The sequence below is a fragment of the Pangasianodon hypophthalmus genome, chromosome 13 (assembly GCF_027358585.1).
Source record: "Pangasianodon hypophthalmus isolate fPanHyp1 chromosome 13, fPanHyp1.pri, whole genome shotgun sequence".
Classification (NCBI taxonomy): Eukaryota; Metazoa; Chordata; class Actinopteri; order Siluriformes; family Pangasiidae; genus Pangasianodon; species Pangasianodon hypophthalmus.
Genome location: NC_069722.1, coordinates 24,807,365 through 24,820,573, shown reverse-complemented (window position 1 = coordinate 24,820,573; position 13,209 = coordinate 24,807,365). Strand labels below are relative to the sequence as shown.

Sequence of the window (13,209 nt, the reverse complement as noted above, 5' to 3'; positions counted from 1 at the left end):
TGTTGTAGAAGTCAGATAAGATTTTATTCGCAATCTTGTTAAAAGAGTGCTGAAATCAGCTTTAATCTGAATTTAAACCAGCGATATTGCAGAAATGAAGAGTCCGATGCAGTGGAGTTTCTCTCTTCCTGTGAGGAAGCTTCAGTGGATCTGACATGAGTCATAACTCAGTCTGTTCCTTTTAGGGTGCCATAATTTACGAGCGCACTCGGTGAGGGCGGGCAATTGGAGCTGTGCTGCATGCCCCCTTTCACGGCCTTGCTACTGACCTTGACCTCACACACTCATCTGTCACACACCACTCATCTGTCGGTTTCCACACACACACACACACACACACACACACACACACACACTCATCTTGTGCAGACGAACCTCTTCCACCGAGTCATTTTTAGCCGCTTATTGACTGCCTGAATAATTTATGCTCTGTTAATTTACCTCTACAAATTGTTTCCTCTCTTGCTCATCTTACGCATGACATTACAATGACTTTATCATCCCTCCTTTTTTTCCTCCTTCATGACCTCTCGGGCGCTGCGCCAAGCCACAGCCATCAAAACAGAATAAATTCTGCGTAACGTCAAATACGTGTACCCTTTTTTTTTTTTTAACGTTGTGGATCGCTGACAGTAACGGTTTAATATTGCTAGACGAAGGTCGGATAATTCCCACGTCCATCATCGCTCCACATGCTCCTCACCTCAAACCTCTCTTTCTCTCTCTCTCTCTCTCTCTCTCTCTCTCTGTCTCTCTCTCTCTCCTGGACCTGACAAACGCCAGCTGGCAGAGCATCACCTCTCTCAGGCCCTCCTCAGGGATGAGGCCATGACATAGCCATCCTTTTTTTCTCTCCCAGAGTGCACCTGCGGAGCCGTCGTGCCCGGCCTCTGCTCGGCCCGAACCTCGTTAGAGCGGTAAAAATAGGAGCGTGAAGGGGAGAGGGGATGGAGTGGCACGGTGCCGGCCGAACTGATGTCCCCGGAGCGCCGCGGTTCAACAAAGCAGGTTAGAGCGATTAAACATGCGTCAGCTGTCTGCACTTATTAACGTTCACACCTCTCAGAGAGAGAGAGAGAGAGAGAGAGAGAGAGAGAGAGGATGAGGAATGTTTGGCTCTGAGAGAGTAAAAATCATACTATGGACATTATTCTGTATTCCCATGATGATGAGTTAACTGTGTGATGGGGTGGTTTCCTCTAACAGCACGTCACTGAGGGTTTTATTCCTCTTATACCACGGCAATTTGCCTACAGTGTTTCATTTATTAATGAACGAAACATTAGACTTTTTATCCAATTATAGTATATATATATATCGTTGGCAAAAAAAGTTAGTTCCTGTTCTCACTTACGCTATAGCAGCTTTAAACGGGCGTTCCCGCAACAGCCTCTCTTTTTCTACTTTCTCTTGAAGACAAAAAACGCAGCTGGACGTTGTTAATTACCGGGAAACTGCGAAACTTCTCTGTCCTGAAGATATCAGTTTGACCACTGACTGGTACAAAGCGCTGACGCTGGAGACTCCTTCCATAAATGTTAAATAAACGTCTCCTTACTCACGTTTTTAATCCGTTTATGTGGAGCGTCTGCCGTATGAGTCTGCGTGAATGAGCTGTTACTATAGAAACGAAAGCGCATTAGAACGAGTGCATTAATATAATCCTGTGATTTGCAGCTGCACTACTGTCAGAGCTGCTGTTATAGAAAAGTAATCAACACCTTCTGACCAATCAGAATCCAGAATTCAGCAGCTCTGTGGTGTGATTACAGCGCCGTACACACCAATAACATTTCTCGTGTTTTTGACTTGCTCGTTGTGTGTCTTTGCAGCCCCGGGGTGTCTAGCTTTCCCCACATGGAGGTCGTTACATTTGTTCGTGTGTGTGCGTGTGTGTATGTGTGTGTGTGTGTGTGTTTGGGATCGATGAGGCCAGTAAATGCCAGCCGCGGCTGTGTGTCGGGTCTCTTTAAAGACGAGTCAATAGCAGTGAGCGCTGGAGTTTAGAGGCCAGATTCAACGTACACACACACACACACACACACACACACAGGACGTCGGCCTACAGGGAGCACAGATCAATGCCTCTTATAGTGCTATTTGTCACTTACAGTACAGTTAAAGCCAGAAAGTAGAGAAGTGTGAGAGAGAGAGTGTGTGTGTGTATGTATGTGTGTGGTTTGACTGAACTACTGTCCCAAATCTGCAGAGACAGAGACAGAGACAGAGACAGAGACAGAGAGAGAGAGAGAGACTAAGGGAAAGAGGGAGAGAGACATACAGAGATGGACAGAAAGACAAGGGACGGGAGAGAGAGACAATGAGACAGTGGCATAGAGAGAGAGACAGAGGAAAAGGGAGATAGATAAGGAGTAGTAGACAGAGTGATAACAAGACAGAGGGAGACAGAAAGAGGAAGAGAGATTGAAAGAGGGAGTGACAGGGACAGAGAAAGACAGAACCCTGAGCTGAGGGGTCACCCTGAGGTCAGCGCTGTATCATGGGACAATTTCTGCTCTCTGTCTGTGTCTGTGTGTGTGTGTGTGTGTGTGTGTGTGTGTGTGTGTGTGTGTGTGTAAGACACAACACACTTTACAAATATTCAAAAAGAAAGTGAAGGCACTCAAAACAACATAAAAACTAAACAATGCAGTAAACCTGTTTTTAGACCCAGTGTGTTCTTGTGTAATTTAAAGAGAGAGCTCCGATTATCATGACGGATATTTATCAAAAAACCCAACAAATTAATAGATGGATAAAGAATGCAACTCTGATTGAGAAGTATTTTTAATGTTTATGTTCTATATCCTTGTTTAAAAAAGGCATCTCCATCCCAACCTGCTCGTCGGGAGAATAAAATATAAAATATAAAATAAGAAAAAAAAACATCATGGTGTCTGCCCATTGTTTTGTTTTTGGTCTGAGTTTTTTTTTTTTTTTTTTTTTTAGGGGGTCTTTTTATAAATCTTGTAAATCTGGCATGGATGGGAAGAGGAGTTGGGGAAGAGAGTGTACCTGTAAGCATCTGATAGCCAGAATGATGAGAAGAAAAGAGAGGTTTATTCTCGTGTTAATAACGAGGTTCTGCGAGGTCATGTTTCCGTTCTGACTGAAGCGGTTTAACTCTGGATTAAACACATACGTGCGTTTTATTTTTAGCCGAAGCAGGCAAGGTCCTGCCGTCCTTACTCTTTGCCACTAGATATCCCCGCGCTCTCCTGCTGTCTGAGCAGATTAATAATGTTCTCTGCACAGACTTCCTCCAGTGAGCAAGCGGGGGGACGAGCAGGACGAGCTCACATACACTACGCTTCAGAACCGTGAGGGGAACATGAAGGTTCTGTTTCTCCGAGTGAGTGTCACAGAGGCTGTGTGAGAGTACAGGATCCCCTGTGTACCCGTGTGTGTGTGTGTGTGTGTGTGTGTGTGTGTGTGTGTGTGTGTGTGTAAGGGATCTTCATGCCCTGGTGGGCCCTCAGGGGGGAATGGGTGTCACTGTTAGTTATTTTCAGTTTAAGAGGTGCATCAAGTTTCGCACACAAACAGCGCTCCATTATGGACCTAGTGAGGGAGGGCGAGAGACATAGAGACATAATGAGACTGAGGAAGAGAGAGAGAGAGAGAGAAGGGAAGAGACGGATGGGGGAAAGAGCGAGAGGGGGCAGGGCAGAGAAAGAGAGAAAGACCGAAAGATATATATATATATATGAGAGAGAGAAAGTAAGACAGAAAGAGTGAGAGATGGGGGACAGAAACAGAAAGAAAGAGCAAAACAAAGATATATTTATATATCTATATATATAATATACACATACATATATAGAGAGAGGGATAGAGAGAGACTTGTCTTTGACAGTCCTTTATTTTAACAATTCATGATCTGTCCACCATTTTTACATCAAATAAATAGCATTTTTAAATACCTACTTAAATAAACAGATAGATTAAAAAAAATAGTTAAATGCCTAAAAAAAGTAGATAAATACACAAACATGTAATGATTAGGATTTGGTTTAAAAAGTCAATTAAAACCTTAGGTGTACAGTAAGCTTCTTAGAAAGACATAAATGTTGCCTAGAAAAACAAAGAGAGGGAGCAAGAGAGACAGAGAGAAACAGAGAGAGAGAGAGAGAGAGAGAGAGAGAGAGAGCAAGCACACAAACATCCTGCAACCAGCCGCAGAGGACAAACTCAAATGGCACAGAGGACACACACTCACACACACTTGTGGTATTGCATGCCATTCACACATCCTTTCTTTCATACACACGGACATTTGTTTCTTACCAACCACAGTTCCCCTCCACTCTCAATGCCATTGAATTGCGCACACATGCATTTCATCTCTCTCTCTCCCACACACACACACACACACACACACACACCTGCGGTCCACCAGGCGGCCAGGCCTGATAAACAGGAACAGGAAACCTGCTGGAGTGGCTGTGTGTCAAACAGAATCTCCGTCTCAGCGAGGGTCCGTTCCTGATTCAGCCCTACAGAGACGTGTGTGTGTGTGTGTGTGTGTGTGTGTGTGTGTGTGAGAGAGAGAGAGAGAGAGTGTGTGTGTGTGTTTTATGTCACTCTGACATACACTGAGACACAGAGAAGGTAGTAGAAAACAATAAACAAGAACAAAAGGTTCAGAGGAAGGTGGAAGAAAGAAGAAAGAAGGAATGAATGAAACACTTGAGAAAAATAAACAAAAAGAGCAAACGAATGAAAGGAGAAACAAAGAAAAGAATCATAGGAATTTTCTACAATGCTGCAACTCTGTCCTTTGGTTCAGTTTAGCAGCACAAAAAATATACAAGAAAAAAAATGCTGCCACCCAAAACACATGGCATGTCTGATTCGCTTCCTGCGGGTGAGTCGATTCAGAGTCGATTCAGAGTCGAATCAGTTTCTCACTAGAGTTTACTTTGATGCTGAAAGAGTAATTTAGTTCCATACAGGCAGCTGCTTCTTTTGTTCATCCGGGGGCTTCGTATTGTCTGTCTGTGGGGCTGCAGCTACGTCCTGCACTGTGCTTGACTTGTCTCACAAACACACACAACACACACACACACACACATCCTGCTTGCTCTGGGTTTTACTCATTCACATCTTCAGACAACTGCTCTGATTACGCAAACACCATGAGAGGAATGACCGGATATCCGGCACATGGAGCTGCAACAGGAAGTGCTGGTTTTATATCTATAAATTTATATTTATATAGTGTATATATAAAGTTTATCTTATCTTATCTTTTATATATATATATATGTGTGTGTGTGTCTGTGTGTGTGTGTGTGTGTATGTATACATATATATACACACATGCCAATTGTCATTCAAATTACATTCGCATCAGGTTTAGACATGTTTGCCGGCTCGGGTCAAATTCACATTTCACGTGTAATTGTCATAATCTCGTTTTCAAATCTTCATGTTGTGGTTTCCATGGCAACGGCACCATGTGCTGTTTGATTTTGCCATGGTTTGTGCACTGGTCTAATCTAATCTTTACCCCATGACAGTTACAGTGAAGGAGGCTTGGCCTATGTGCCCATCAGTAACAGTTAAGGAAGTGTGGCAAATCATTTCCAGTGAAGAAGGTGTGGCCTCTGTACCTGTGGCTAAAAATGAGGAAGGCGTGTCTGCTGCACCTGTCAGTTGTAATGAAGGAGGCGTGGCCTCTGTACCTGTCAGCTGAAATGGACGCTTGGCCTTTGTACCTGTCAGTCCAAGTGAAGTAGGCGTGGCTTCTGTGCCTGTACGTTGCCTTGCTAATTCCCACAGAGATATAATGAAATTTTTACTAAAATTCTGCATGGGTGCAAATAATTTCTTCCTCTTTCTTCCTCTTCATTTGTTTGAAGTAATTTCTAAGCAGAGCTTCTCGGGTAGCCATCTCTTCTCCAGCAGACCTGTTCGACTCAGAGGATCAGATTTTAATGACGTGTGACGTAACAGAAGCAGGCAGAGCAGAAGATCCCCAAAGGAGCCATCGTATAAAATATTAATGAGCACACACTCCTTCATTCTGCTCTGCTCTAATTTGATTAAACACTCCTGAGGTGTTAGATGCTGATCTATTACCATGCTTCTGAAAGTCACATTGTTCATTTACTCCACACACACTCGCCACACACACACACACACACACACTCTCCTGAGGAATGTCGGATGGTGGGTTTGTCTGCTTTAAGGTGGTGATCTCTGAATAAACTACACGATCGTACAGATGAGCCGATGTATCATTAACCCCACTCAGCCGTATGAGACGCAGACAGGTTTTCTTCTGCGCTGTCCAAAGCAGAAAGTCTAATTACAACCAGCTACAGAGAGAGTAATTATGGACCTTTCAGATGAAAAAGTAAAAAGTGTAACTTCTCCACAGCTGCTTCTTCAGAGGCCAATTTAAGCTTCGCTCCCGATTTGATTTTCACCCGCAAATTGGACACTTAAAAAGAAAAGGGCAGATTTCAGGATTTCATCCAAAAGCCCAGAAGCAAAAGTTCAGTTGGAGTTTTATAGAACTGTTTTTAACCCCTTAGTTCTGTTCTTCACAAAGGGTGTCTAATATTTTATTTAAAAATAATTATTAAAAAAAAAAAAACATTTCACAAACATCTAGTGAGCAAAATAGTGAAAAAAATTACATGTGAAAACACTGCAGTAATGTTTACTGCTTTATTAAACGGACGGATGGATGGATGGATGGATGGATGGGTTGTTTGCTGGTGGAATGGATAGTTAGATGATTGTATTTGAAAAACCCATATTGTAATAAACATTGTAAATTCCAGTTTACTGCTTTATTAAAAAGAAGAATGGATGCATTGTTGAATGGAGGGATGGACGGATAGTCAGATGGATTGATGGATAGTGAGATGGATGGATGGTTTGATGGATGGATGGACGGCTAGGAAAGTCCCATATTGTAATAAACCATGATGTATAATTCCAGTTTACTGCATTATTAAACGGATGGATGGATGGATGGGTAGAGGGAGGGACAAACGGAAGAATGGATATTTGCATGGTTAGAAGGATAGATAATTGGATGGATGGATGGTTTAATGATCAGTTAATGGAAAGATGAATAATTGGATAGATAGATGGTTGAATGGGTGGTTGGATAGATGGATAGTTAGATTGATTGATGGATTGATGTTTGAATGGATGGATAATTGTATTGGATGGATGGTTTGATGGAGAAATGGATGGATGGGTAGATTTGAGAAACCCATATAATAAATCATGATGTAAAATTCCAGTTCACTGCTTTATGAAACAGTTGAGGAGGGAAAGAAGGAGGTATGGACAGTTGGATGGTTAAAGGAATGGGTAATTGGATGATGGATGGATGGATGGGTTAATGGTTGACTGCTTAGTTGGATGGATGAATGTATGGATGGATACATCTTCATGATTGATTAGATGTAGTAACTAAAACACAGGGGTCTCTGTGGCTTTCAGGAAACATCTTCAGAATCTCCTGAGAAAGGTAGAACCGTTAAAAGAACCCTTCAAGAAGCCTGTTTTTTTTTTCTTAATAATTAGTAACACCTCGCTTATTACTTATATATAAACCTTCACATCTGCTGATGGCGTAACAGTTGGGCTCTTTATCTGCTTCTTATAAATGACTCCATTTCCCTGAAGCAGCGTGTTCTCCAAGGGGTTACACACACACAGACACACACACACAGTACAACGTCCTGCAGAAGACGAGACGATGTGTCTCGCCGAGCGTCGCTGCAACTTCACCATCACTACGTTTCATTAAACTCTACCGTCTCGTCGCTGCCACCTACACAGCTGATGTTCCAGCTTGAGGATGCACAAAGCACAATCTGTGTTAAAGCTGTAGGTACAAAACACACGCACACACACACACACACACACACACACACACACACACACACACACTCTTTATTATTAATGGTGACTAAATAGGTCATCTGAGCCGTGTAGAAACCCTGGATTATTTTTAGAGTGGAAAAAGGCGAGACTTTCACACGGTGGGTTGTTTTTTTTTTTTTTGTTTTGTTTTTTTGTTTTTTTTAAATGAGTGACTCTTTGGAAAGGTCTGCGCTGTACAGAAATGCTGATTGAAGAGAAGAAACGATCAGCGAAAAGAAATAAAAAAGGACCATCAAAAGAAACAAAAGCCCAAAAGAAAGCAGAAGAGGAGCTTCGTCACTCGCGGGCCACAGTAAAAGATCAGCGCCAAACACCTCGGGAATGTTTAATCAAATCACAGCATGAGTGTGAGCGATAGTGCAGTGGAAAGAGGTGTGATTTTCACAGCTGGAGTCGCCTCCTTTGGAGAAAAGCCGTACGTCTTTCTTGCTGAGAGCTGGGGAAAAAGAAATGAATTCATTTGCGACATTTTCAGGGGAAAAAAAACCTGGTGGCGATATGGAAATGCGTCGTTGAGTATAAAGGGCAAATCAGGAAGTTTCAGAGATTTTAACTTTTCTTTATATTTTTAAATATTTTCTTTGCAACACATTCTTGCTCTCCTGCTCAAGCCTGGAACGAACCCCACGCTCTATTTTGGAGTTGTGGTGTTTATGTTCCACAGGTTGAGAACAACGAAGGCGTCTCAGCAGGGGAGCGCATTAGAGCAGAAAAACAAGCCGCTGTTTACCATCCTACTTCTCTCTGTCTGAGTTCCTGCGCTTTATTCCTGCAGTCCACGGGCCGCTGACTTCTCCTGTCTTCCCAATCTCTTCTGGAAGAAAAAAAGGAAGAGAAAAGAAATAATAGGGAACGACTTGTACAACACACATGTGCACGCATGCACGCAAACACACACACACACACACACACACAGGCAAAGAGAGACCTGAAAGCTAGAACAATGGGGGCGGGGGGGGACTCGAGTGGACGCACTCACACAAGTTCTATCAGGCTGGACATCTTGAAGGTCAGGGTGAGGGGTGGGTGGCTGTGTGTGTGTGTGTGTGTGTGTGTGTGTGTGTGTGTGTGTGTGTGTGTGTGTGTGTGTGTGTGTGTGGACGCCTCAAATGGCAATCGCTCAGTGCCAAATTTCAGGGCAATTGAACAGCCCTTGCTGTGAAATGAATGCTGGCAATAAGAACAGGAGCCGCGCTCCAAATCTCACCCTCTTCTCGTCCTTCTACATCTCCCTTTTAATAGTGAGCGATAAGACCAAAATATATCATATCATGTATCTTATCACAATACTTCATGACATTTCTACGATATATGCTATGTATCACGATATGTAGGTTTGCTAAACAAATGCCAGCAAAACAGTAGAGAAAGAGGAGGTGGGAAAATCTGCACAAATGCTAGGATTTAAAAATGTTAGAGAAATCAAAGCAGTTGGAAAGTTTATCATGGAATCACATGTTTCCACAGTTTGTAAAAAGATCACAGTGTGTATGATATCTCTTAGATATGTCTCAGAAAAGTGTAATTCATCACTATGTTGATATTATCTCATCACCGTTTCCAGGTTTCAGTATAATCGCTCCATCCTGTTCACAGTCTGTTCATGAACTCAGTCTGTATTTAGCATCATGTTGTTGTGAGCGAAGGAATCAGGAATTCTTAATTAAAGTTAGTATCGTCGTAATGCGCACACAGAGGAGGTGGTCATGTAGAAATCCAGACCCAGTGGTTTGATTCCAGTCCAGTGACGATGTAAGACACCATGACTGCATCTCTGAACTGAATTTTATCAACTGTCTTAACATTATTTGTTTCCAGATCGAGTTTCAGAAACGAGAAATCAAACACAAGGAGCTACACTGACATCTGGGCTTTCTTGTGAAGCAGGAAAAGATGTCCGGAGACCTTGTGGAAAAAAAAATTCTGGAAAAATCTGGAGGATCCAGAAAGATTTTACTCAAAGTAGCGGTTTATTTGGTAGTTAATTGGATAGTTTGGTGGATGGATATTGGATTGAAATGAAGAATCCCAATGCATCCAGTGCATAAATCTCATAAAATACAAATGAAGTATCTTATAATGTATTATAAACATTAATCCAAAGGGAGTGAGAGTTAGTAACAACTGAAAAACAACTAAAAAGCATTTGATTGGTGGATGAGTAAAACCATTAGTAGTATTTAGCCACAACAATTAGTTACACAATTAAAATGGCACAGTTATTTTATGCCGAGTTGTAGGAGAATCTTTAATTTCCAAATTTGTGAAATGCAAACAAGATGGAGGAGCTTTGGTGTCTTTTTTTGTGAGAAATTAAAGTTGAACTGCTTTATTAATAAGTGGCACTTTCACAAGACTTTTGATTTGCAGTTTTATTTACGAGTCGCAACAACGACAAACATTTTTGGAAAGGTTTGGAGCCGCTAAAATTCCACAAAAGTCTACAGCCGCTAAACACAGCTGAATAGTAAATATTCAACTGAAAATTCAAAGAGAATTGAAAAGCCGCTTCAAACGGCCATCTTCTACCTAAACTGTTAAGGCTAGGCAGCGAGAGAGAGGCGTTTCTTTTCTTCCCTCTATCCAGGACAAAGACACTGGACCAGGAGTGAAATACCACAAAGGTCTACCTTGAAGAATAGCATCCATCAATCAATACAGACAATGCCGACTTGGCTCTTGGTAAAGTTCTGGAAGACGTAAAGAAGCTTTAAACGTGACATTTATAGTCGTCCGTGTTAATTCATTAACGTGCTGCCCTTTATCGAACCTCTGATCTCCATTAGATAGACTAAGTCAGGCAAAAATCTGGCTCCCGTCGGGATAAATGAGCCCTGGTGCTACTGTTGCATTAAATCTCAGCGCTTTATCAGCACTTTCTCTCGCTTACGCCGTCCAAGTTTCTCAGATGGAGACGGAAGTGTGTTGAAACCCAAATTCCACTGCATCAGCTCCTTTTGGTTTTCAGAAAGCATTAACCTTATAAGCCTGAGAATCGGACGTTTATGAAGTGTCGTTGTTCGTGGAACGATTTATTATGTTTCTTTGAACTGCACTATAAGTATTTTAGATTCTTGCTAAAGTGTGTGTGTGTGTGTGTGTGTGGAGTTGAACTTTTCTTACACTCTCATATTCAGATTCATAATAAAACCGTCCCTCAGGTATTCACAGGATCGGGACTTTTTCGCGAGTGCTGAATGTATAACTTCATAAAATAATACAAAAACTTACTCAGAAATCATGTTCAAAACAAGCATTGTGAAAGAACGGCATTTCCTGACAGATTCATGACCGACTCGGTGCTTTCGGTTTCCGAAGCGTGATGAGAGAACGATAATTCTGATTTAAGCTAGCTGTGAAGAATAACAGCCACGTCCTCGCTGAAGAGCCGGGAATCGATGGAACACTGCGGAGATGAGACGGACCAGGGGAGCCTCTCGTAGTGCTTTATAGGAGAGCCGTTAATCCAAGGTCATGGAGATTAATAAACTCATCATAAAATGCTTACGATGATGTGAGGGATTTCCTCAACCAGCAGAAAGACTGAGCCAGAAAAGAGTCTCAGCAGAAGACGTCTAAAGACAAACGTCTGGGATGGAGATTTAATTTACGATTGTGTACATCTCCTATAACATCTGCAGAGGGAAATTCCCATTTAATTACCGAAAAAGACTAGAGGACGCAGAGAGGAGGAAAGATATGAAATATGTGATGAAGGAGATGAAGGTGGTGCACCAAGAGCACAAATACCTCCAGGGGAAAAGTCGCACGGATGGAGTCCCGGTGGAGTAAGCGGCAGCGGAGGGCAGCGTGGTCAGGAGGCGTTGATTAATTCTCTATAACAGCAGCTCTGACAGTAGCGCAGGTTTATATTAATGCACTTGTTCTGATGCGTTATCGTTTCTATAGTAACAGCTCATTCATAGGGACTTGTACTATTAGCATATTTAAAAATTCATCTATATGGTGACGGTTTCTGTAAGGAGATTGTAAGTTTATGTAACATTCAGGGAAGGAGTCTCCAGTGTCAGCGCTTTGTAACATTCGGCGGTAAAGCTGTAAGTATTTATTTTTTTGACAGTGAAGGAGTTTATGGTTTTTGCAGTTTCTCTATAACGTGACGAGGAAAAAGAGAGTGGTGAAGGAACGACTGTTTATAGCTGCTATAGTGTACATGAGAACAGGTGAACGTTCCATAATGTAACTATAAGCAGATAAAAAGTACCATTGGTCGTTCTGGAAAAAAATGTTAGTACTGGAATTGTGCTATGATATCAGAGGAATTCAAGTTTATTTCATAATGTGTTTCGAACACTGTTTGGACAAAAAAAAATTGCCGTAAGATAAAAGTATTGGCACCCTTGGTATCCATTTGAGTTACTTGTGACTTTACGTGCCGTGTCTTTTAATGTGTAGTTCATCATGTAAGTGATGAAGGGACACAAGAGACTGAGCCATGCTGATAAAATAAAATTTATAAATATATATATATATATATATATATATATATATATATATATATATATATATAATATCTTGTGGCAGGTCAAAGAAAATCCATTTTTCCATTTTTCTTGCTGTTTTTGCATTCGCTCCTCAAATTCATGAATTAACCGTAAACATGAGGTGCTTGAAGGGGACACGTTGAAAAGTGACTCCGTGTGCCATCCCACGCTTGTGTGGGCAGGACGCTGCAGGAGCCGGGGATGCTGGGAAAGCTCAGATATGGAAGAACGCTCGCAGGGGAATGAGACGTTTCAGAAATGCGCAATAGGAGATCTGTTTCGCTGTCATTCAGTCTGAGCTTAAACATCAGGGGGGAAAAAAAAACACCCCGTCGTTGTCCTTATCACAGGGGACGCTCTGATCGCGAGCCAAAATAATTCCATCTTTCATAGACCGGAGTGGAGTCTCCCTGTGGTTAAGGAAACGTGGATGTAATATAAATGCAAAGCAGCTACGTCGCAGATTGTAAATATGTGTTTCCTCCCTGGAGAAGCTCGCGCTGAGGTAACTGCGTGATGTGCAAAATGACCCGAGGCTACGAGGACTTGGCCAGGAATCGGTTAATTCCTCAAAGATTCCATGTCTGTTTCAGAGACGTGTCCAAAACTACCATCCAAAAAAATAAAGACTCTCTTAAAGAAGTCTTAAGCCTCTGTCCGTTCATCTCGACTGCTGTAGTGTAGGACGCTAAACTATATTTCACCTCCCTATTGTATGCCCAGGGCGCCTATCTGAAAAAGAGCAGAGAGGGAAAGCAGAAGAGGCGTTCGATTGCATTAAGTCCACTTC

At 42.1% G+C, this 13,209-nt stretch overlaps 1 protein-coding gene across 2 annotated transcripts in view; it reads left to right on the top strand.

The window, feature by feature from the left end:
* Positions 1-13,209, top strand: part of tmc5 (transmembrane channel like 5) — a 97,279-nt gene that overhangs the window by 7,622 nt on the left and 76,448 nt on the right. The window contains exon 1 of one of the 2 annotated variants that reach the window (XM_034309929.2): positions 884-1,008. The exons of the other annotated variant lie outside the window; for it this stretch is intronic. Coding sequence (XP_034165820.2) covers positions 948-1,008 — 61 coding nt within the window. The 5' untranslated portion in view covers positions 884-947. Of the gene's footprint in view, positions 1-883; positions 1,009-13,209 lie in introns of those variants that run through there. 2 annotated transcript variants of the gene reach the window in all.